The sequence below is a fragment of the Strongylocentrotus purpuratus genome, unplaced genomic scaffold, assembly GCF_000002235.5.
Source record: "Strongylocentrotus purpuratus isolate Spur 01 unplaced genomic scaffold, Spur_5.0 spur5_scaffold_16, whole genome shotgun sequence".
NCBI classification, from domain to species: Eukaryota; Metazoa; Echinodermata; class Echinoidea; order Camarodonta; family Strongylocentrotidae; genus Strongylocentrotus; species Strongylocentrotus purpuratus.
The window spans coordinates 25,828,321-25,850,254 of NW_022145601.1; the positions used below are offsets into that span (position 1 = coordinate 25,828,321).

Sequence of the window (21,934 nt, forward strand, 5' to 3'; positions counted from 1 at the left end):
GAAGTTTGACTTTCCTATAATATCAGCTAAAGAAATCAGAGGTTTAAAAGTTTCGGGTAAACTAAATTCAAACAAGGATTAGAGTCAAGAACGGTACAACGAATCGTCCTTTTTCTCTAAAATGTTAATGAAACGTCAAAGCTTTCGCGCTTCGCGCGGACATTATTTAGATAAGAATTAAGAGTCGAGAACGGTACGACGAATCGTCTACTTTCTCTATATTGTGATGAAACGCCAAAAAGAAAACGTCAAAACTTCCGCAAGCGCGGGCGGGGGAAAAACTGAATTCAGACAAGGATTAGGAGTCAAGAACGGTACAACGAATCGTCCTTTTTTTCTAATATGTTAATGAAACGCTAAAGCTTTCGCGCTACGCGCGGGAGGGGGAAACTTCATTCAGACAAGGATTAAGAGTCGAGAACGTTACGACGAATCGTCTTCTATCTCTAATAGTTTAATAAAACGTCAAAGCTTCCGCGCTTTGCGCGATTGGGGGAAACTGAATTCAGACAATTAAGGATTAAGAGTCAAGAATACTACACTGAATCGTCTGCTTTCTATAATAATTTAATGAAACGTGAAATTTTCCACGCTTTGCGTGGAAGGGTGGAATCTTCATTCAGACAAGGATTAAGAGTCGAGAACGTTACGACGAATCGTCTTCTATCTCTAATAGTTTAATAAAACGTCAAAACTTCCGCGCGGGAGGGGGTAAACTGAATTCAGACAAAGATTAGGAGTCAAGAACGGTACAACGAATCGTCCTTTTTCTCTAATATGTTAATGAAACTCCAAAGCTTTCGCGCGAAGCGCGATAGAGGAAATCTGGATGCGGACAATTAGGGCTGATTAAGAATCGAAAACGGTACAACGAATTGTCTTCATTGTCTAATAATAAATACTACAAATTTAATGAAACGTCTAAGCTTCCGCGCTTCGCGGGAGGGGGGAAACTTCATCAGATCTAGATCTAGATCTATTTTTCATAGAAAAAAATAATTTAGGCCTTCGGCCCCCGGGGTTGATACTAGTATTGATAGGGTTAAATTTGTAGACACAGGGATAAGGAAATTATTACATTTTGTCGGTAATTGGTGGCTAGTTTTTGTCGGTAATATCGGTGTCTCTAACTTACACCCCCCCCCCCCCCCCACTGGAAAAGGTCTAGCGACGCCCTGACTGCGGCACCCCCCAACAACAAAATAATTTGAGTAGACTCTAAACCCACCCCCGCCCCGGATAGATCTAAGGCGGTACTTACTACTAAGCCTAGATCTAGTAGTAGATCTAACTTAGATCTAAGACCTAGGTCTAGATGATACTTGATAGATCTATCTAGTCTAGGGTCTAGTATAGTAGAGTCTAGATCAGCTAGATCTAGATATAGGCCCAGAGTCTAGACCCCTACTAGATCTAGATTTTCTAGTACTGAACTCTTCTACTTCTAGATTCTAACCTGTTACTGTTAGACCTCTAAATTGGAGAATTTTTTTTTGCCAAGCCAAGGCCCAAGACGTACTAGTACTAGAGTCTAGATCTAGTATGAGAATCACACAGGGTCGACTCTCTATGCTTTGCTGGAGTGGATCTAGTCTAGACTTTTCTACTCTAAAGTCAATTGGCTATACCACTCTCATGAGTGTCTCAGCCCCATATATGCAGGACTAGTAGTACGGTAATAGAAGTAGTCTATGAATATGATTAACAGAAAAGAATAAAATATCCACATAGGGCCTATAGACCCTATAGGCCTACCTGAAGTTCAGACAACCGTCCCGACTTGCATGCTGCTATAGCCTGCATACCGTACCGTACCGGCGCGGGAAGCTTGGGCGGCAACGCCTGGGCTACATTCGTGGAGGTCCTAGTAACATCTTGATCTGCTGTGTAGCGGTGTAGTTAGGAGACACCTTTTGCTATATATTACGGTGCAAGGGAGACAATTTTATCGGCAAATATATGTATATATTACTGCGCATGTGCGAAGATCGCGATATCGCATTGGAATAAACTACCTTAAAAAAGAGGGTGCTTTTCACACCATAACGGATATATATTTTTCTTTAAAAAATAATGAGCAAGATGCACATTATTACGTTGTTAGAATCACATCTGATCTTAGAATGAATATCCCACACATATACGATTGAGAAAGCGAGATATAGACTATCCCATAAACTTTGTGTCTCTCAAATGCACTGTTATATCAACGCCGAGTATACACCCCCATATTTGAAAGGGTTTCTATTTTAAGTTGATGTACCCTTGTATCAAATGGACGGTGCGAACATTGAGCTACAATGTTAACATGAATATTCATGAAGCATTTTGGACACCGTTCCTTGTAAAACTGCATGTATGGGGTGTTGAAACGTAAAGGAGACACGAAAATGTCTCCCTAATCTGGGTGTCTCCTATAAGTAGGTATAATAACACCGGAATGTCTCCCAAATGTCAGATCTTTTATATATATATATATATATATATATATATATATACATCTACGTCTCCCTACTCTTTTCTGTCTTCATCTCTCGTACCCTTCCCTCATCTCAACCTACCTCTCTCTTTCTTAACCCCCCCCCCCTCTCTCTCTCTCTCTCTCTCTCTCTCGCCTTTCACTTCTCTCCTTCCAAGTTTGCCCTCATACTTGTTTTCTGTATTTGTTCTTTCACATTTAAGACGCCATTATTAAGGTCTACACAATATATGTTTTAAGGTACTGTGTCCCATTTGCAGGCCAACAAATTTAAAAAATGTTAAATTCCAACGGCATTTGAAAGATAATACTAATTTGGAACTTCCCTAAATAAGGGGGGCTTGAAACTATCTTTAAGTGGGAAATTAACAACTATTAGTTGTTCAATCGACTTAAGAGCTATATAGAGCCAGTAAGTAATAGTCTGATTTTTAGACCATTGTACCGAATGGTCGTACGTTTTTTGCTGCGCAAAGATTCAATCAGTTTAATTATGGCCATTACAAGATGTGGGTTAGTGATGTAGACAAATGCTCACGTACCCTTTACAGTTCATTTTATGTATGTTATTACCAAAGAAGAAAAAGCCAGTCAGTCACTCAATAGTATCTGACAGTGAAGTCTAGCGAGTAAACAGGCTTCCTTGCATAATTTGAATATTAGGACACTGCTAACGTTTAAATTTCTCAGATAGGACATACATGACATATTCATAATTCCTGCAAAGTTCTACAGAATTTGATGTTGACTGCAAAAGGGACATAGTATCTTTAATGCCTGATTTTGGAGAATAGCATGCTTTTTTATCATCTAACATCTTATTGTGATAAATTGATTGTCTACGCATTACTCACAATTTCTCTGTGCATATTCTCATTTCTTAAAAATCATTCATTGATTGTATTTATACTTTTTATTCTGTATAAAAATGACGTTAAATGTGACACAATTGTAATTTTTTTAATACATAATTATACTTATACTTCCTTCTATTGTCTCTTTGTCTCTGTCCTTCTGTCCCTCTCTTTCTATCTTTCCCTCCCTGTCTCAGTCTCCCTCATCTACTTCTCACTTCGTCTTTCCACTTTCCTCCTCTCGATTCCCTCTTTTCGAACTTTCCTTTTCTCTAACTTTCCTTCTACTCTCTCTTTTCTTGGTATAATCTCTCAATGCAAATATGTAAACAGAATTTGGCTCTGACTTATAAAAGCACTTCATTACTTTGATTGTCGTATCGTTTTATTTTTTGACACATTATGTGATAATTATTACAACTTTGATGTGCAAGTGAATTTGTTTTTATCTTGTAAACTGAATGTAATTCATCCTACGGGCTCGCAGGTTTGATATTTTAATTTTAAACCAAACCATTATCTGTACAATGTAACTCATAAACGATCTCATACGAGAAATATCCAATTTTAAAAGCGAACCAGTCATAAGGAAAGATTAGTATAATATATAATATATAATATAATGATAATAATATTAATGATATTAATGATGATAATAATACTAATATAGAGAATTGATTTGTTACTTGTCTTTTGTGTAAAAAGATTATAAAGTGCAAGCTTTTTAAGGCAAACAATTATGGAGTGATGGTTTTTCTTCATAATTGCATAAGATCAAATCAATAACAAACGATTTCTTGAACAACTTCTATTTCTATAATACCTCTGTACATTACCATCTGATACCGACCAAAAATAAAATTCTCCACCACAAGAAAAGAACAAATTCTCAATCCTTTCTATTGCACTTTCATTTATTCCTCCAAATACGGTATGAGCACAGTCTTTTTGAAGAAAGATTCTGGGGCAGCGAATTCACAAAGGCTAATCAAAATGGTATATGAATCACTGACAGTTTCAATCGTCAAAACAAAAATAAGCGGAGGGTCAAAGTCAGAAAGGAGGGGATTGTCTGCCACTACCAAATAAACTAAGCACATCTTGTTTAATACACACTACTTCAGCGGCGTTTTTATTTTTTTTTAATTTGTAGCGGTCGCCCCTAAATCGGAATGGGCGTCCAAAAAAGCGGCCCTTTTGACGAAAATAGTTATACTATATAGTTACTATATATTATTTACAAAATACTGTATTTTGTTATTAATATATTACCTTGCACAAGTTTGAAGGTATATGAGTGATCATTGGATTTTTCAATTGCTGATACCAATTTTAATGAAATTGAGATTAATTAACATCGAAATTTTAAGTGAGTTTTGAGTGATTTTTTTTCTTCAAAATTGAATGTTTTATACAAAGCCGTTATTGTTCATATATTGAAATTGAAGCGGTTTTTCTATTCGTCACTTCCTAGAAAATTTGCCAATGTACAAGGCAAATATCTTGTGCAAAAGATGGACTTATTTCTCTATTTAGTAAAAGAATTATAGCGACCCAAAGTTTTAACTTGATTTCCATAAAAACGAGAGTCTTGCCAATATACTGTTACTGTATATGTGTATTATTATATATTGAAGACGCTATGGTGCGATTAAATCGAGTTTAATAAATAACTGCTAAATAAAAACCTCAAATCCCCATGGGTTTGGTGTCATATATGATGGATAATTGAAATATCTTCAAGTTGATATCAATTTCGTTGTTTTATGGAGTGTAAAATATAATTTTTTAGCCGCAAATGTGCTTATTTTGTGGATAATTTAGCCCCTCCCCCTATTTTGGACGTGTATCTCGGTATATTAACTTGACGATTGTGATCGAACATTGAGTGATGCAGACAGTTCAAAGCAGGCGCGTACGCAGGGGGGGGGGGGGGGGGGGGGGGGGGGGGGGTTTAACCCCATCCCCTCCCTTTAACCTTTTTTTGTGTATGTTTTTGATGGAACCCCCCCCCTTAATACAAAATTAAAAATTAAAAATTGTGGTAATGGGTGACCCTAAAAAGCCGACCTTACCCGCGCCCCCCCCCCCCTCCCCAACGAAACGAAATATCGATCGGCCAAATGTTCAAATTTTGAGACAAAAAAAAATTAAAAAAAATGTCCTCTTAAATCCCCTCCCCCCGCTTATTCAGCGGCTGGCTGAGTAGTTGCGAAATTGTTGGGACCCCCCCCCCCCCCCCCCAAAAAAAAAAAAATGTCCTCTTACCCCCCCCCCCCCCCCCCCCCCCCCCCCCCCCCCCCCGCTTATTCAGCGGCTGGCTCAGTCGTAATGAAATTTTCGGCGTGATTTTCAAATTTAACCCCCCCCCCCCCCTCGAAAAAATCCTGCGTACGCGCCTGGTTCAAAGGATCAGGAGTACTCAGTGAAATTGAAAAGTAATTCGAATACTTCATCGAGTATCGTGTCCATGAATTGGTTGGTACATTATCCTTTTATTTCCCCCACCAACTTGCCAAACAAGACCCTAGGAGAACGGAGAGGGAGCTCTGCATATTACACGTACTACACTTATTGAATCCAATGACTTCATTGATAATAACTGTATGTGAATTACTTAGGGAAATTTCGGTTAAAAGTACTTCCGGCCCGGGCCCATTTCTAAACTCGTGAGGCATCTCTTGATTAACAAACTCCAAGTTTGTTCGTATTTACTTTGTTTACATATATGAACAATTTCGGAATATTGTGCCCCTTCTTTTTTAAATATTTTAATATTTGATAAGTTTTTATTGATTCAGTAATATTTTTATATTCAAAATAATGATAATACAAATATGCAGACATTTATATTAATGTAACAACATTTGATCAAAAAATGGATCTATAGTTTATAGAATAGAAAACATCAGCGATCGTCCCTTCTTTTACAAAATCCCCAATACGCTCCTGCCTTACAAAAGATAGATGCTTTTTTTTCTTCTTTTTTCTTTTTTTCTTTTTTTTTTTTTTTTTTTTTTTTTTTTTGGGGGGGGGGGGGGGGTATTGTGTCGTTTAGGGGGCGGCACTAAGAACTTACGATGTGGTATAGGGGATGGTATCCACATTGAATATAAACACACTGAACACCTGTTTGATAGAGATACTGAGCGCCTCTTTATTTACAGAGGACCCACACGTCTTCATTGGTGATTAACTGCAAACTAGAAGGAACACTTTATGTCACATGAACAAGATAATACGAATTTGTTCCAGTACTCCATGACAAAATTGATATAACAATGTTTAAAAAAAGGAATGTGCAGATATTAAAAAAAAAAAATCTTTACCCACAGTCATTAAATAATCATATCCTCACATCCAATCAAAAAGAAAACCTCAAATCTACTCACAGTTTACTCAAGATGCTGAGCGTATAGCTCGGTTTATCAAACCGGTTACATACGAACGTGTTAAAATTTCATACGAATAATAACTGAATTAAATAGATACATTATACTTTTTTAATTCACTTAAATTTATTATAATGAATTTTCGTTCACTCTAAAGTTACGAATATCTCACAAAAAATCGCATTCCAATATACAAATCAGTTGCTTTTAAATATGACAGAATGATTTAAAAAATCTATAATGGCACATTATTGTAGAAACAGAAAATAGAGACAGATAGACGGAGAGAGAGAGAGAAAGAGAGTGAATGAATGAAAGGGAGAGGGAGAGAGAGAGAGAAAGAGAGTGAATGAATGAAAGGGAGAGGGAGAGAGAGAGAGAAAGAGAGTGAATGAATGAAAGGGAGAGGGGGAGAGAGAGAGAAAGAGAGTGAATGAATGAAAGGGAGAGGGAGAGAGAGAGAGAAAGAGAGTGAATGAATGAAAGGGAGAGGAAGAGAGAGAAAAAGAGAGTGAATGAATGAAAGGGAGAGGGAGAGAGAGAGAGAGAAAGAGAGTGAATGAATGAAAGGGAGAGAGAGAGAGAGAGAAAGAGAGTGAATGAATGAAAGGGAGAGGGAGAGAGAGAGAAAGAGAGTGAATGAATGAAAGGGAGAGGGAGAGAGAGAGAGAGAAAGAGAGTGAATGAATGAAAGGGAGAGGGAGAGAGAGAGAAAGAGAGTGAATGAATGAAAGGGAGAGAGAGAGAGAGAGAGAGAGAGGGGGGGGGGTGAGAGACAGGACAAATCGATGAATTTGATCAAAGAATAGGGGAGAGATTATTAATTGCGCAAAATATATCAAGAATAAAACGTATTGCTCTATATCTATCAAAACAGCTGCATATAAACATAATTGCAGACATCTAATAATTTCTCGTCCTGTCATTATTCGAAACCGTATTCATAAAATGCAATATAATAACTACATTATATCTCTAGTATATCTGAATTAAAAGTATTTTACACGTATACACACCACTATCTGATAATTATAAACTTTACACAAATAATATGTATCCTATTTCTAAATATACACGTGTACGTAGTATATTGTACAACTACAGAAGAAGCCTCTGGTCTCAAGAATCCCCAAATTAACATAAGATACAACGGTCTCGTCAGCCTCTTTCAACTATCAGTCATATCTAACTCTAATAGCCATATTTATGACAAGATAAAGGTCTACACCACATTCAATATAATGTATTAATAAGTTTTGAATACTGACATTCGCTTCTTGTCCCATGATATCTAAGACCACTCTGCTCACTTGTTCACTGCACCTTTGCACATGTTTAAGGTGGTTAAGGTGAATAACAAGATGGGTGAGGTGAATAAGGTGTTTGTGTCGAGCAGCACATGAAAATCCAGAGGTTTAATTACTAACCTCAACAATTTTGTAATAGACCAGTTCACGGTTAGCACATTACTGCAATGACCCCAAATACCCACAGATCTTCAAAACATGAAGAGGTCCCACTTTGTACATTTTGAAATCATCACTCCTACATCGATGGAGGTGCTACATAAATAGCCTTTGTTTCCCCTTTTCAAAGAATACTTCCACCTGTGTATTATGAAGTGCATTAATGAATAATGATTACATAACTTTCATGAGCACGTATCCAGTATTTCGTCCCCGTGTATTTCACAATTTGTTCTGCAATGACCTTTATCTGCTCATGCTCAGACTGCAACCGTGAACTGGCTTATTGCAAGAAGGAGCACATGATGATAACTACCAATGATATTTACTTCCACTTAAAACATATAACATCCCAAACATATTTGACCATTTTGAATGACTCAATGACAAGGTTAACAGTAAACAAGAGATATATAAAAAAAAGGGCAAGATTGGGTCATCATAAGAAAGAGGATATCATTATTTTTGCTCCTAAATGAACCTTTCCTGGAGTCTGAGTTGATATTGTCACCCTTTCTATTCAAATGCACAAAACCAATGCGAATTAGTCAGCGATTGTTTTAAAATTGAAATAGCAATGCATAAGGACTCTTGAACCACATTCGTTGCTGCCCAAACTTGGAACAAAAACAGGTTTTTACAATACTTTTTGTAAAGATTGCTGCTCGGTCATCCGTGGCAGCACAGCTATATGAATAAGGTATCATTAGACAGAAAATTAGTTACCCTTTAAAATGAAACATAAGTGAATGTCGCAGATGTTATAACTTTTAATTGGGAATGTACGAAGTGTTGGTATACCTTTTTTGATACACACTGTACATAAATTATGTGTGACGTTAATTTTAAAAGGAAAAGCTGACAAACTATCAAAATCTGATCGAAATATGAAGTAAGTCATATTTTGATCAGATTTATCGAGTTTCATGCCAATGTCCTGCAAAATATTTTTAAACCCAAGAATAATTTGGGATCGCTAGATAATACATTATGTTGTATCGCCAAATACACTATCAGACGGATCTCTCGTTTTATTTGCATACGTCATAACTATACGACCGTTACTAACCTCACTTTATTTGACGTCACTACGACTACATAACATTGATGTCACCGTGCGTATGATTTGCACACATTCATGTACCGAAACGATAAAAGAGACAAATTGTAGGTGAGAGGTTCCTTACCCTGAACATTAAACTCATATCTTCAACATTTTATTTCAACATTTGAGATAGATTTGTGCGAAATTCATCAATATATACATAAACAGAAGATATCAAATGGAGAATGTAAGTTTTCAACTTATTACTCTGAGTATATTTGAAACGTTCCTCAGCAAGAGATTTCCGCTTCAAGGGAATTTTGTTCCGACTGCTCTTAACTTACACACTTTTATACAATATAATTGGGCTTTCATAAAAATGCCAATATAAAGAGTCAATATAATCTGAGTACTATAGGTGAGAGTAACATCAAGGTTACACAGCGAAAATTATTTCACTTTTCACAATTTAGATATTGCAGTTACAAGATTTATGTTTAAATATCGAACTATATCTTATACAGTACATTATGCTCTACCCTCTATTAAAACTGCAGTACACGGAAAGATCTGGAGTTATGCGTACATTTTCCCGCTTAATTTCGATCGTTTTGCCACTTATGCCGTCAATTCGTGCAAGACGCATGCCACTATGTGGATAGCGGCAGTCTTTAAATTTACGAATAATCAGAATCATTTTCAATTTCCTCAGGCCGCGTTCAGATACGACGCGGCAAAACCGCAGCGGTTTGTTACTCTATGATGACGTCAAGACATTTATAAACGCGTCACATTTCTGAATTTTATAACGATGAGCTCAGTGTACGCTCAGGTACTGTGTTGCGCGCGGTTGCCATTCATTCACACCTTTAAACAAAATAACCGCGGTTGCTTTTTTGCGGCGGTTTTTCCGCGTCATATCTAAGCGAGCCTTTACGATGTCATATATCTAGGCATTCTAAAAATACATCATGATGTAGATCATTGTATGGACAGCAAATGTCATTCAAATCACGCGTATGAGATTTAAGCGAAAAAATATATATACGTACCTTGGTAATATGACGCGGTTAACACCACGTGTAATTAAGGTCGTATGTAAAGATTTGGGTAGACATGGCCCAATAAACGTTAATTTTATTTCAGATTCATACAAAATATTATCTATGAGAAGAATCTTATATGTAATATTTCAAGTTACACAAGTTCCACAAGTTCACAGAACACAACTCGTTTCAGGCACAAATACATTGTATAATTGACACGGATACATCGTTGAAAGACAAGACATTCTCAAAGCTAGGCTCGTCTCACCCACGTAAACAAATATAGGTAAATTGATCGGGAAATCAGTTTTTACATTGATAATCAATGATTGCGATACTTTACTATATAAGAGAGGTGGACTATGGCGGGATAATAGCTCCTGTTTGAGAACAAAGCAGAGTAAAGGCTTTGGCAATGCTAATAAAACTGCTGGATATAATATAAATAAGATGGTGAATGCTTGCACACAGAGGGATATATGTATATTTATCAAGAGAAGAGAGAGAGAGAGAGAGAAGAGGAAAAACAAAATAGAAAAAAACAAAGGCGGTGGGAAATGTGTGCATTTCAGATAACGTGCCTGTATTTCAATCACAAAGGAAGCTTATGATAGCTATTGTTCATTGAACGACATCCGTATCGTATTTCTAATGGTTCCCTCGTTTCCTTTTATAAACAACGGAAAGATATATAAAAAGGCTGCATGTGAATTTCAGTATCTAAGGCCAGTCGTAAGAATTATTTTGTTCGTACTGTATAAGGTAATATTAATCATCCTGATAAATTTATTGTATTTTTCAAAATATTTATATCATATTACGTACATGAAAGACGCCTGGGGAATCAACGAGGGAGCAGTCATTGAAAATAACTTAATTATCACTTATAGACAAATAAGACAACCACAAAGAGTTGTATCTCAACATTTGTTCCTTTTCTGCGTAATCCTTACAAAGTTCTGGATATTTACAAATTATACTCAAGATGCATCACACCATTTTATTAGAATTATTCAATTCTGCCTGTCCTGAATGTGCTTGTACGCGAGCATTTCCTTTCGTAATCTTTAATATATATATTTGTCTTTTTCACGTCATAGCTGAAACACGAATTATCGGTTAGGGTTAACAGGAAAACAAAATTTAAGATTGATTTATTATTTCTAAAATCTGAAATGTTTGTAAAGTGCATATTCATATTATTATAAAGTACGTTTGTGTATATTTTTGTACACAAGTGAGATAATTCCTTTAAACGTTTATGTTTACCCATCTTGCTCAATACAAGTAATGTTCTTATATAAAACCTAAAACATGAAAAGAAAAGGACAAAGAAATTTAAAATATAACCCGTTTTTTGTCCTGGTCCTCAAAACACTAAGCTTAGCAATTGATCGATTGATTGATTTTGTTTGCGATTGATTGCACGGAATGATCAATGCTTTCGATTACAAAAATGATGTAATTTGTATTTACTTTGTTTTGATTTTTATTCCTTTTGTTTGGAGAATAAAACATTTCATGACACAAAACAAAAATCGTAGGAATACGCTATGCTTTTAAACGTCTAGACAACATAACGTTAACAAAGACACGCTAAAAAGACGACTGTGTACAACAAAATTTGATCAAGTTCATGAATTGTCTTAATTTGTTCAGTTATCCTTGATCTGATGAGAACATTGTGACAGACTCTCAATGGATTTTATTCAAATCATTGATGAAGTAAAATTTCACCAAATCAGGAATGTATCTTTAGATTGACTAAATCGAATGGAATAGAGTTCTCTCGACATTAATTATTCTTATCTTAAAGTGACTCGGTAACATTGTTGAAGGTTGATGAAAAAACTGCAGCATATTTGTATGAAATGTTACTTATTATATTCCTTATACTATACTTACCCTCTAGCATGCAAGAAATTCTGAAAAATTCTCAAACCACAAAGATTTGAAGGCGTCACAGTACAACACCCTCAAACAGTAAATTCTCCCAACCATTTTTGAATTTTCCCAAACGTTTTTCCATGAAAACAAGACATAATACAGGCTTTTAAAAATCTATCATCACTTAGATGTCTGGAATGGTATATAGAGCCAATTCATTGCTTTGTGACAATTTAAATTCACCTCAAATATAATTAAATTGTAATAACATAATTGGGAGGCTCAGGGTTAAGGTGTCGATCAGATTAGTTTTTCTTAATTTTATCATTAATAATGGTCTGTTTTCACAAAAACTTCCAGATTATCTTTACTTGTACATTTAGCATTGAAGTCACTACCTTAGCACCATTTCACTCATCTGAACTATGTTACCAAGTCCCTTTATAAACGCATGAATCTATTTGATGAGGCAAATCAGTGAAATCACACTTTGTTTAGTGAAAGTAAAATCTACTGACTTCAAATAAACAGAGATGGGGAAGGAAGATGGCGGCGTCGGCAAGCTGTCCACCCTGGTATTTTTGAGGTAACTTCCAGTATTGTGCTTTCTTCCATTAAAGATGAAGTTGAGTTCTGGACATGCAATTGCATTGTGAAAGAAACGGTGTGGATTCGACCAGAAAAGGTTTATCATCTAGCATATAAGAATTTTTGTGTATTGCAAGGTTCTGGAATCATCAAAATGATAAGAAATTTGGCCAAGTCTTGGTAAAGTTACAAACACTGTACACAGAAAGATGTATATGGGACTACACGAACACATGGGGGGTAAAAAAATCCTACCTGGATTTTTACGATGTTGCATGACATATTTAGAATATGAAGGCATTTCAAGAGCCATGCTTTTCAGGGAACATGTCTTATCTGATGTTCTTCCACACTTGCATATAATAAGAATGATAATGCTCACAATTATTTTTCACCTCTTCCCAGAACTCAACCTTCTCTTTAAAGAGCCTCGTTTCCAGAATCTCTCATCAGCCATTGCTTCTGATCATATCGCCAACAAAAATACACTCATGGAGCCGTACGTAATTATTGTTCGTATAAGATAACCCTCACAACTCAAATATGAGAACAATGTGAACAAAAACCTCAAGGCACTCAAAAACAAATAATGAAAACAGACATTTCAGCTATATATTTCATAACTATAACAGTAGATTTTCTATATTTTCCCTGAAAAGATATGTGAAAGACGAGGGACTTCGAACTCGTTCGGCACGGCGCAACACACGTTGCGCTCAAAATACCAGAAGAACGGGAACCAGCGTAGCTTATCGCTGCTCTTTGTGAAGACGTAAAGGCTAGTGAGCGTGTGATAAAAATGAAAGACTATAAAAACGAGAATGATAGCGATGATGACGTCGACCGTGTAATGCCCCCTGCCGACGATTAAGATGTAAGAGCCTACAACGTTGAGACTGATCGAAAAGTAACGTAAGACGTAAAAATTGCTTGGTGAATCTGCAGAAATAGAAGACAAAACAACATTGATAGAGTTATTATTAAATGAAAGCGATATGGGCCTACATCTTTACTGCGTTAACACTTCATATGTAGAGCGGTAAACTGCGTTTTTTTAATGACGTTTAAATAGATGGCAACTGCGGGGAGGGGGGGGGACATTTTTTTTTTTTTTGGTCTCGAAATTAGAACATTTTGACATTTTTCTTCGTTGAGGGGGGGGGGGGGGGTAAGGTCACCTTTTTTAGGTCAGCCATGTGCATATTTTATTTTTTTTATAATAAAAAAAAACCCAAAACCAAAGGGGGGGTTAGGTTTTTTTAGGGGGGTTTACACACATAAAAATACCAAAAGGGGGGGGGGGTTCAACCCCCTCCCCCTGTGTACGCGCCTGGTGACTATATCCAAAGATGCACGCCCAATGATGTATAGTCGTTCAATAGATTATTTATTGAACATCGTGCGACCAACAATCCTCCAATCAAATGACTAAAATCTACTTAGATGTTATGTAAAAGATATTAAAGTCAGACTATGGGTCCCAAGGTACGTGGTTCGAATCCCTTTTACGATAATGACGTCCTATATGGCAAGACATTAATGCACATTGTCACTCGCTTCCCAGGTGATCGAGCTAAACCTGTTTGTAACTTATTATACTTATAATTGAGCACCTCATCATGTTAGCTTGAGTAAAGCCGGGAAATGGTATAATTATTTTATTCAAGCGCAGTGGGGGTATATTGTATACTATGTTGTAGATTGAAAATTATGTTAATATAAATATAATATTAAGGGCTAGTTTACATAAGAATCATTGTAATGTTAGGTTTTGAAATCCTCAAATTGATAAAGGATTGAATAAATCTTTCTAAACTCACATGCAGTTCACATGTGTGGCATGAATGTTAGGTCCTTATTTCTCCAACTGTATCATTTCATATTTCGAATATGAGGTCGAATGGAGAGCTCTCATTTTCAGTGGAAATTTCTAATAATGTTCTTCTAATCTGACCTAAAACAAATTAGAACACAACCTTTTTTTTAACCGTCACTGGTTTGCTTAATATATTGATCCCTGCGCGTTTTATAGTTAAACTTTCCATTCCTTATTAAATTCGTTTTCTGAATTGTGTTTCTATCCAATTTCCGCACTTTCTCTGTATCTATTTCATGTGATCGGGTCAATAATGAATGTAAAATGAAATGTGTATAACATTCATAAGCCGGGCATAACAATAACATAGTATGACTCGATATGTATTTACTTATATCCTCGTTTCTGTTCCGTTTAACTGAGTATAACGAAACTGTAAAAATATGGAGGAGTGCGATTTGCTTAATGTATCGACTACTGCAGGTGTTATGGTAAAACTTTCCATCCCTTATTAATTTCATTTTTTTATATTGTGTTTCTTTCTAATGTTCGCACGCTCTCTGTATCTATTTCATGTAATCAGATACGGACAACACTAAATGCAAAGTGAAAGGTGTATAACATGCGTAAGCTGAAACCATATAATATAACTCGTGATGTCTGTACGTGCATCCTATTTTCAGTTCCGTTAACCGAGTAAAACAAAACTGAAAATATAGAGAGGAGTGCGTTATCCGGATGTTGATGAAACAGTCCTTAGTTTAAAACTCCTAGATGTACTCGGTACTTGGTTGGGTAATCCCGTTGGCAGCTCATTCAGGAAGCTATACTGGTCGAAACTAATTTATCTGTTTTGTACTAAATCATATTCACATCCTTTAAATAGATGCACATTGTGTGACTATGTATTTTTCTTATTTTTACAAGTAATTTCGTTTATCACATCACATTTTATAATAATAATGCCGAGGGCTTCTTAAAAAGGGCACATGTCCGTCACGCCGTTGCGCTCCACTATTATTACCCCGGTCGTAGCTGCATGGCGGCCAAATATGTGGAGATGTAGCAAAGCGGTAAGGCCCGTTTAAACCTGAGTGGAGGGTGGCATATGTGTATTACTACCTTGCCAAAGGATGTTAGTGGTTGGCTTTGATTCGAACCCTGAACCCTTTGATTGAGAGTCAAGTGAATGAACCACATATACCACAACACCCCTTCGTAAATGATGATTTTACATGAAAACTTAAAATTAATGTATTTTTCTACACAATTTTTTCATTCTATAGTTCTGACCAAGATGTATTATATTGGTATGTTACGACCCCGTGTATTCGTATCGGCTTACTTCATATCGCCTGTACTTGTTTATGTAAGATAATTAATTTCCAGGATAAGTCGAGATACGTCAGAAGGAAAGAAAGAAAATTTGTTTAATTTGCATATTTGATCAAACGAATGTAATGTATATATGTTGCCTTATATCCTCCGTATATATCTCAAAATAATTAAGTGAATGAAACAACAACCACGAAACCTAAAAATTAAAGATTGGGCCTAAAGTGACCCATTTCAACTAGGTAAATAAACATAACCTTTACGGAATTACGGGAACCAATAAACTATACTTTTCATGTTTAACCTACTTTTTTTAGTCACATTTGCTGTTGGTTGATAATTCCTGGCAAATGAGTCCAAATGTGTGCAGTGATTGAGGCATGGCAGATAAAGAGCTGCATGCACTTCAAGCGTGCACGCTGCATGTCTTCCTCATTTGCTATGTCAACCGTTCCAAACATTTTGTTGTTTAAATTGTGTTTTTCATTGGGATTTGAAAAAAAATACCACTTTGTACCAAATGTTTATATTGTTACTGATTATTAGTGTATGGAAAATGCAGAAATCAATAAATCAAATCATATCAAATCAACCAAAACGGGAAGTCAAATTAAATCATATAATTTCAAAGTAACTTATTTCCCCCTTTCTTCATACACATGTATAAACAAAATAGTCAAGTTATAATATATACATATTAACATTAGTTGTTTTGCCTATGTTCTGACACTGATTTTCAACAAAAAAAATCAGACTATAATATTGATATCACATTTATTCATCGTGCTCACTTGGTCTCTAATGAAAATTGATAAGATAAGCTGATTACGTACTTTCATTCATAAATCAAAACATGAATGATATGACATTGGAAGGAATTCATGGTATTAAACACTTGTATCATCAGGGCCCCGTCGCAGAAAACTTACCATTGATGATAACTTTGCCATTAATGGTAACTACAATGGAAACCTTGATTTTGATTGGCTGTTGAGTCCTGTTACTCTGGTGATTTCATGCATTGACGACAAAGTTACCATTAATGGTAAGTTTTAAGCAGCGGGGCCCTGGTTAGTAAGGTACTTACACTCAATAATCATGAGATTTGCCAGGGTTAAGGATGTTATATGACCACTAAACATGTAGTCTCCACACATTTTAATACCACTCAAACGAGAGCCAGATTTCATCCACAAGGAAAAGGTAAGAGCCAGTTGCTCATAGTAGGTATCTGTAGGCTGTATGGTGGTAGGGAAGTGAAAATGGACATAGAAATATAAACAAACGGAGGACAAGTCTAGAATTCAGTATAAGAAAACCAAAGAGGTCACAACGTTACTACTCAAGTACTCTTTCACTAGAAGATGATTAATTATACTGTTTAGGTCTTGATTAATTGATTCCTTCATATCGTAAATTGTTTCCTTGTTGTAAAATGTTACGTTTCGTTTTATAAAGGGGTACATGTAGATATAAAATTGACCTCAGGAGGTTTCATAAACTTAGATGAAAACAAAATGTGTAGATTTATGTGTATACATTAAAGTAATTATAATCAAAAGATAAATCTTTTTATGGTTTCATATTTCATAATGTGATCTTGTCTGGAAAAAATACGTAGAGAGCTAACTAAAAATTTGTGTATCTATCTTTTTAAATTCAGAAATGGAAACGTTTGTATTCAGGGTTTACTAAGTTCTATGATTAGAAATTTCCATGTAAAAGGGCCTCAAAAATACTAGAAAAGAAAAGATTGTATGAGATAGGAAGAGGTGATTCACTTATACAATTTTGAATTTCCTATGTTTAGTTTGTGTCATGACCCCAAATGAACTTTCTGATACCTTCGTGGGAGCCATTACAATTTAGAATTAGTATATCAGACACAGATTTAAGTCATAACAGATTTATACAAAGAACAAATCTTGGTTGCCTACCTGGCTAGATTAATCGCCAGATCATCAATAATTATTTGGGCCTATTAGTAGTATCAATTGAAGGATAAATGCATTTTCTCTTTGACAATATGTTAACAATTTAGAAAATGGCGGAAATCTTGCCCATTAAGATGACAAATACCGAAGGAGACCGAGTGTCTCTATACTCCTGATTATCAACGCAACCACTATCATTTTTTTTTTAAATTGTGGATGTATGTGTAAATCATACATACTTTAGTACGACATGAGTAGGGTTTCTGTTGGTAAATTTGGGTTGGCTGCTGCCCCCTAAAAAACAAACTGAAATCATGTATGGCTACGCCACTGCTAGCCTACGTGATGCGCCATTATATCTCACCTGTTTTGTGCATTCATTGGGAGGCGGTAGAACTGGTAGTGCAGTGCTTAACATCGTGGATATCCGCATAATGTACACAGTCGCCAAAATTATGCAAAATCTCCGGAAAACGATAGTCCTGTAAAAGTTTAATTAAATGATGAAAAAGCGGTTAGAAGGATCGTAACTGAAACATATTTCCTTATAAGAATTATGGCTATATTTTACATTGCGCACATATCCATCCAAGGGGATGCTCAAGTCGCCTACGAATTATTATTAGGGACTTTTAGATTCTGCACGACGAGAACGCGCGGACTGCCCTTTTAAGGCAATGTGACGTCACTGCCAGTGCCTTAAAAGGGCAGTCCACGTTTTCGTCGTGCAGAATCTAAAAGTCCCTAGTATAACCGTGTAGTGGGTTTAGCTCAGCTGCCCCAAAGCACTCGAAGCATACAAGGAGAGTGGCAGATAGAGATTAATGTCTGAACAAAAGACATTAGTGCCTGGGAAGGACTCGAAGTGCAAACAATGTGATCCACAGTCCGGTGACGTATCCATTTGACCTTGGCACCTCCAATTTAATGTTCTGAATTGTTCAATAATAATATTTATATTGATTAGTCGAGTTTCTAGAATTGTAATACACTGTACCAAGATTAAACAAATAGAGAAAACAGAAAACGCAGGTAAACCTAGACGTAATGAAATCAGAAATGTAATGTTTCTCTAGCACCCAGTAGAATCACCAAAAGACATGAAGAAAAGATGGATTTTTTACAAAAATAGCCAATTCAAATGTGCGAAAGAAAATTCAACATAATCTGCTTAATTAAAGAACAAATTTCATCACGGCTCATCTTAAAAGTGTCAAGGGGAACTTCATTTTTGGTTGAGCTTGTGGGAACAATAAGAATATGAAATGGTTTTGATGAGTGAGCCCCGATACATAATGGAGCCTTAAATGCTTGAATGTGCGTAATGGCATAGCTTGCAATGAGGAAATAGCCTGGAAATTGCATATTCTGTGACAATTTTAAACACTGAGTGATGATTATGAATTTTAAAAAAAATAACAGATAACGAACAGATGGTTCCCACGCGGCTCAACAGAAATAGAAAATACTTTGATTAATATAATCCAGCCTATTTTGTTTTGATTGATTTAATGTGAACACGAGAGTGGGTCAGGGTGATCTTTATCTATGTGGCAGTCAAAAGATATGAATGGGAGAGATGTAACAGAAAGATTACATTGTCACATAACCTTTCGAACAAAAAAGACATTTGACTTTGTGGTGCTCAATTGTGAAGAAGGGAACACAGATTGATAAGATCTTTTCATAGCTAATTGATCATGTTAAAAGTATCATGTCCGTTTAAAACTCTATTTTTTAAAATCCGTGACAAGGAAGGTGTAATCTAATAGTGTTACAACTTATATTTATGTTTAGAGTATGAGTACAAGCATATCTTGATATTTAAATTAGACTCCTTGGACATTTAAACTCTCAGAATGTTTAAACTGTTCACAGGGGTTTAAAACAAATCCTTCTCTATTTGGTGTCATGTCCGTTACGGTCACAAAGAGTACATTTTCTCTACAACTATTATTTAAGCGACATACTGTGAAATTTGCTTGGTATTTGGTAGTTAAATGTGTCCGAATCAGGTACTAATATATGTTTTCGGGTTCTTGATTTTGTTTAAAACTAGTTTAAATAACCCAGAACAGGTTTTAATGTCATTAAAATCTTAATGTCTTATATGTCTTAATGTCATATGTCTTAGAACCAACGTCACGTCCGTTACGCTGGATTTGACCAGTACAGAAATTTTAAATGAGATGTCCATTGTGCCAATGGTCCTATGGTGCAGATCAGTAGAAACAGGAGATACATTCTAGTTTACTAATATAGCCTACACGACCTCAGACGTCAGGCTCATGAGACCGACACTCTACGAGATAAAGATAACGTGAATTTTAAAGTTGTCAGACGTAATTTAAAGCCCCACTGCACTACTTATAGCTACTTGCGCCCTCTGTATAGCAAACAATGCCCAATCGGTGACCATTGGTCCCCCATGATCCTCCTTTTCTTATGTTAATTGAGAGCTTATTTGATGAGATAACCACCTGTCAGTGACCATGCAGGGAGGTCTAATCCCTTCTGGCCAAACTAGTGCGGTGGGGCATGTCGGCCTCACGGTCATGTGATTTGTCGGTATATCGCAGACCGTCGGTCTAGAGGCCAGTAGACACAACATATTGTGTTACTAACCAAATGTGACTAGATGAAACTAACTTGTGAACTTCATGGAATGGTTTGTTCGGTCTGTAGTTCGTCTCGTGTCAGTCTTGTCGGTGTGAATCCGCCTAATAGTTGTATACAACAGGGATATTAAAGTCGGACGTATATTGCTATGTCAGTCTCGTGGGCCGTTTGTGGCTAGTAGCCATGCACAAGAGGTGTTACTGAGGACTACTGGAAACTAAGTTCATGTATTGATTGAGAAATTACCTGTGTTTATGAAAGATCGTCATCACAAGCAATGTAAGACCGAGAACCATGATGCAGACTTCAGAACCCATTATTCCCCATGTAATGTTGGGCAGATTGTCCATAAATCGATCTGGAAGAGGTGGATGTTTCCTTCTATCCGGGGCTTCTCGATGAGTGATAACAGTAGCGTAGCACATGATAAATACGACAAGGTTCATATAGCCATAGCTCCACAGTGTCTTCCAATATTCCGGGATCAGAGGTTTGTCGGCGGGGCGTTGATGTCCATTCAGATGGCTGAAGTCTGGTATCGTGACCGTTATCCCATTTGGGGGTGAAGTTGGCTTGTTGTTGGATGTGGCCTCCATCCTAGCTCTGCATTACACGAAGCACATAAGAACAATGAAATTAATCATATATGTAATGACAAACGTATATTACAACAAATATGATTTAAAGACCTATATTTTATCATTCTTTACGGGCATTAAAAATAGAACAGACATAAATAAAATGCCCAGGACGAGATAACTATTACTGGACAAATATGATCTCAGCAATAAACGGTCAATGATTTACAACTTGTGGGATTCTTTACGTCATGTCATAACAAATATTCTACCAAAATTAAACCCGACACTGGATTTACACATAGAAGAGTTTGACTGAACTCAAATAGAATAGGGACTTGTGAGTTTTTTCTATTTCTCTTAAAAACCTAACTTTGTTTGTTCTCATACTGATGGTGGCAGGTGCGTACGCAGGGGGAGGGGGGTTTGTGGGTTAACCCCCCCCCCCACTCATTTTTTTTGTTGATTGTACACACACACACACACAAAATGTTTTGTTGTGCTAAAGGAGGCAAAAACAAAGTGTCCCCCCCCCCCTCTTCCCCAAGCCACTGAACAAAATATCTGACGACGTAATTTACCAATTATTCAGCGGCTGGCTGAGTTGTTTCGAAATTTCCCCTTAAAAACTGGACACACAAACAAAAATATGTGCTCTTACCCCCTCCCCCGCTTATTAAGCGGCTGGCTGAGTCGTTGCGAAATTTTTCCTCAAAAACTGGACCATTTTTTTTTGTTATGTGCTCTTACCTTTGTATTATATTACATCGGTTCGCTTCCTGTTTATCTACTGTTATGCTATCACTCTTCAGGGTCAGTATGACAAATCAATATTGTCTGGGTTTTACGATTGATTAACAGTGCATTTCTCTTTTTATTTAGTACGAGTAATATG

The 21,934-nt window shown here is 36.3% G+C and overlaps 1 protein-coding gene across 1 annotated transcript in view; it reads right to left on the reverse strand.

The window, feature by feature from the left end:
* Positions 1 to 13,092: 13,092 nt before the first annotated feature.
* Positions 13,093 to 21,934, reverse strand: part of LOC115924592 (sphingomyelin synthase-related protein 1-like) — a 32,560-nt gene continuing 23,718 nt past the window's right edge. Inside the window, exons 2-5 of the mRNA XM_030987144.1 lie at positions 20,708 to 21,064; positions 18,207 to 18,324; positions 16,996 to 17,146; positions 13,093 to 13,696 (exon numbers count right to left, since the gene is read on the reverse strand). Coding sequence (XP_030843004.1) covers positions 13,398 to 13,696; positions 16,996 to 17,146; positions 18,207 to 18,324; positions 20,708 to 21,057 — 918 coding nt within the window. The 5' untranslated portion in view covers positions 21,058 to 21,064 and the 3' untranslated portion in view covers positions 13,093 to 13,397. The remainder of the gene's footprint in view (positions 13,697 to 16,995; positions 17,147 to 18,206; positions 18,325 to 20,707; positions 21,065 to 21,934) is intronic.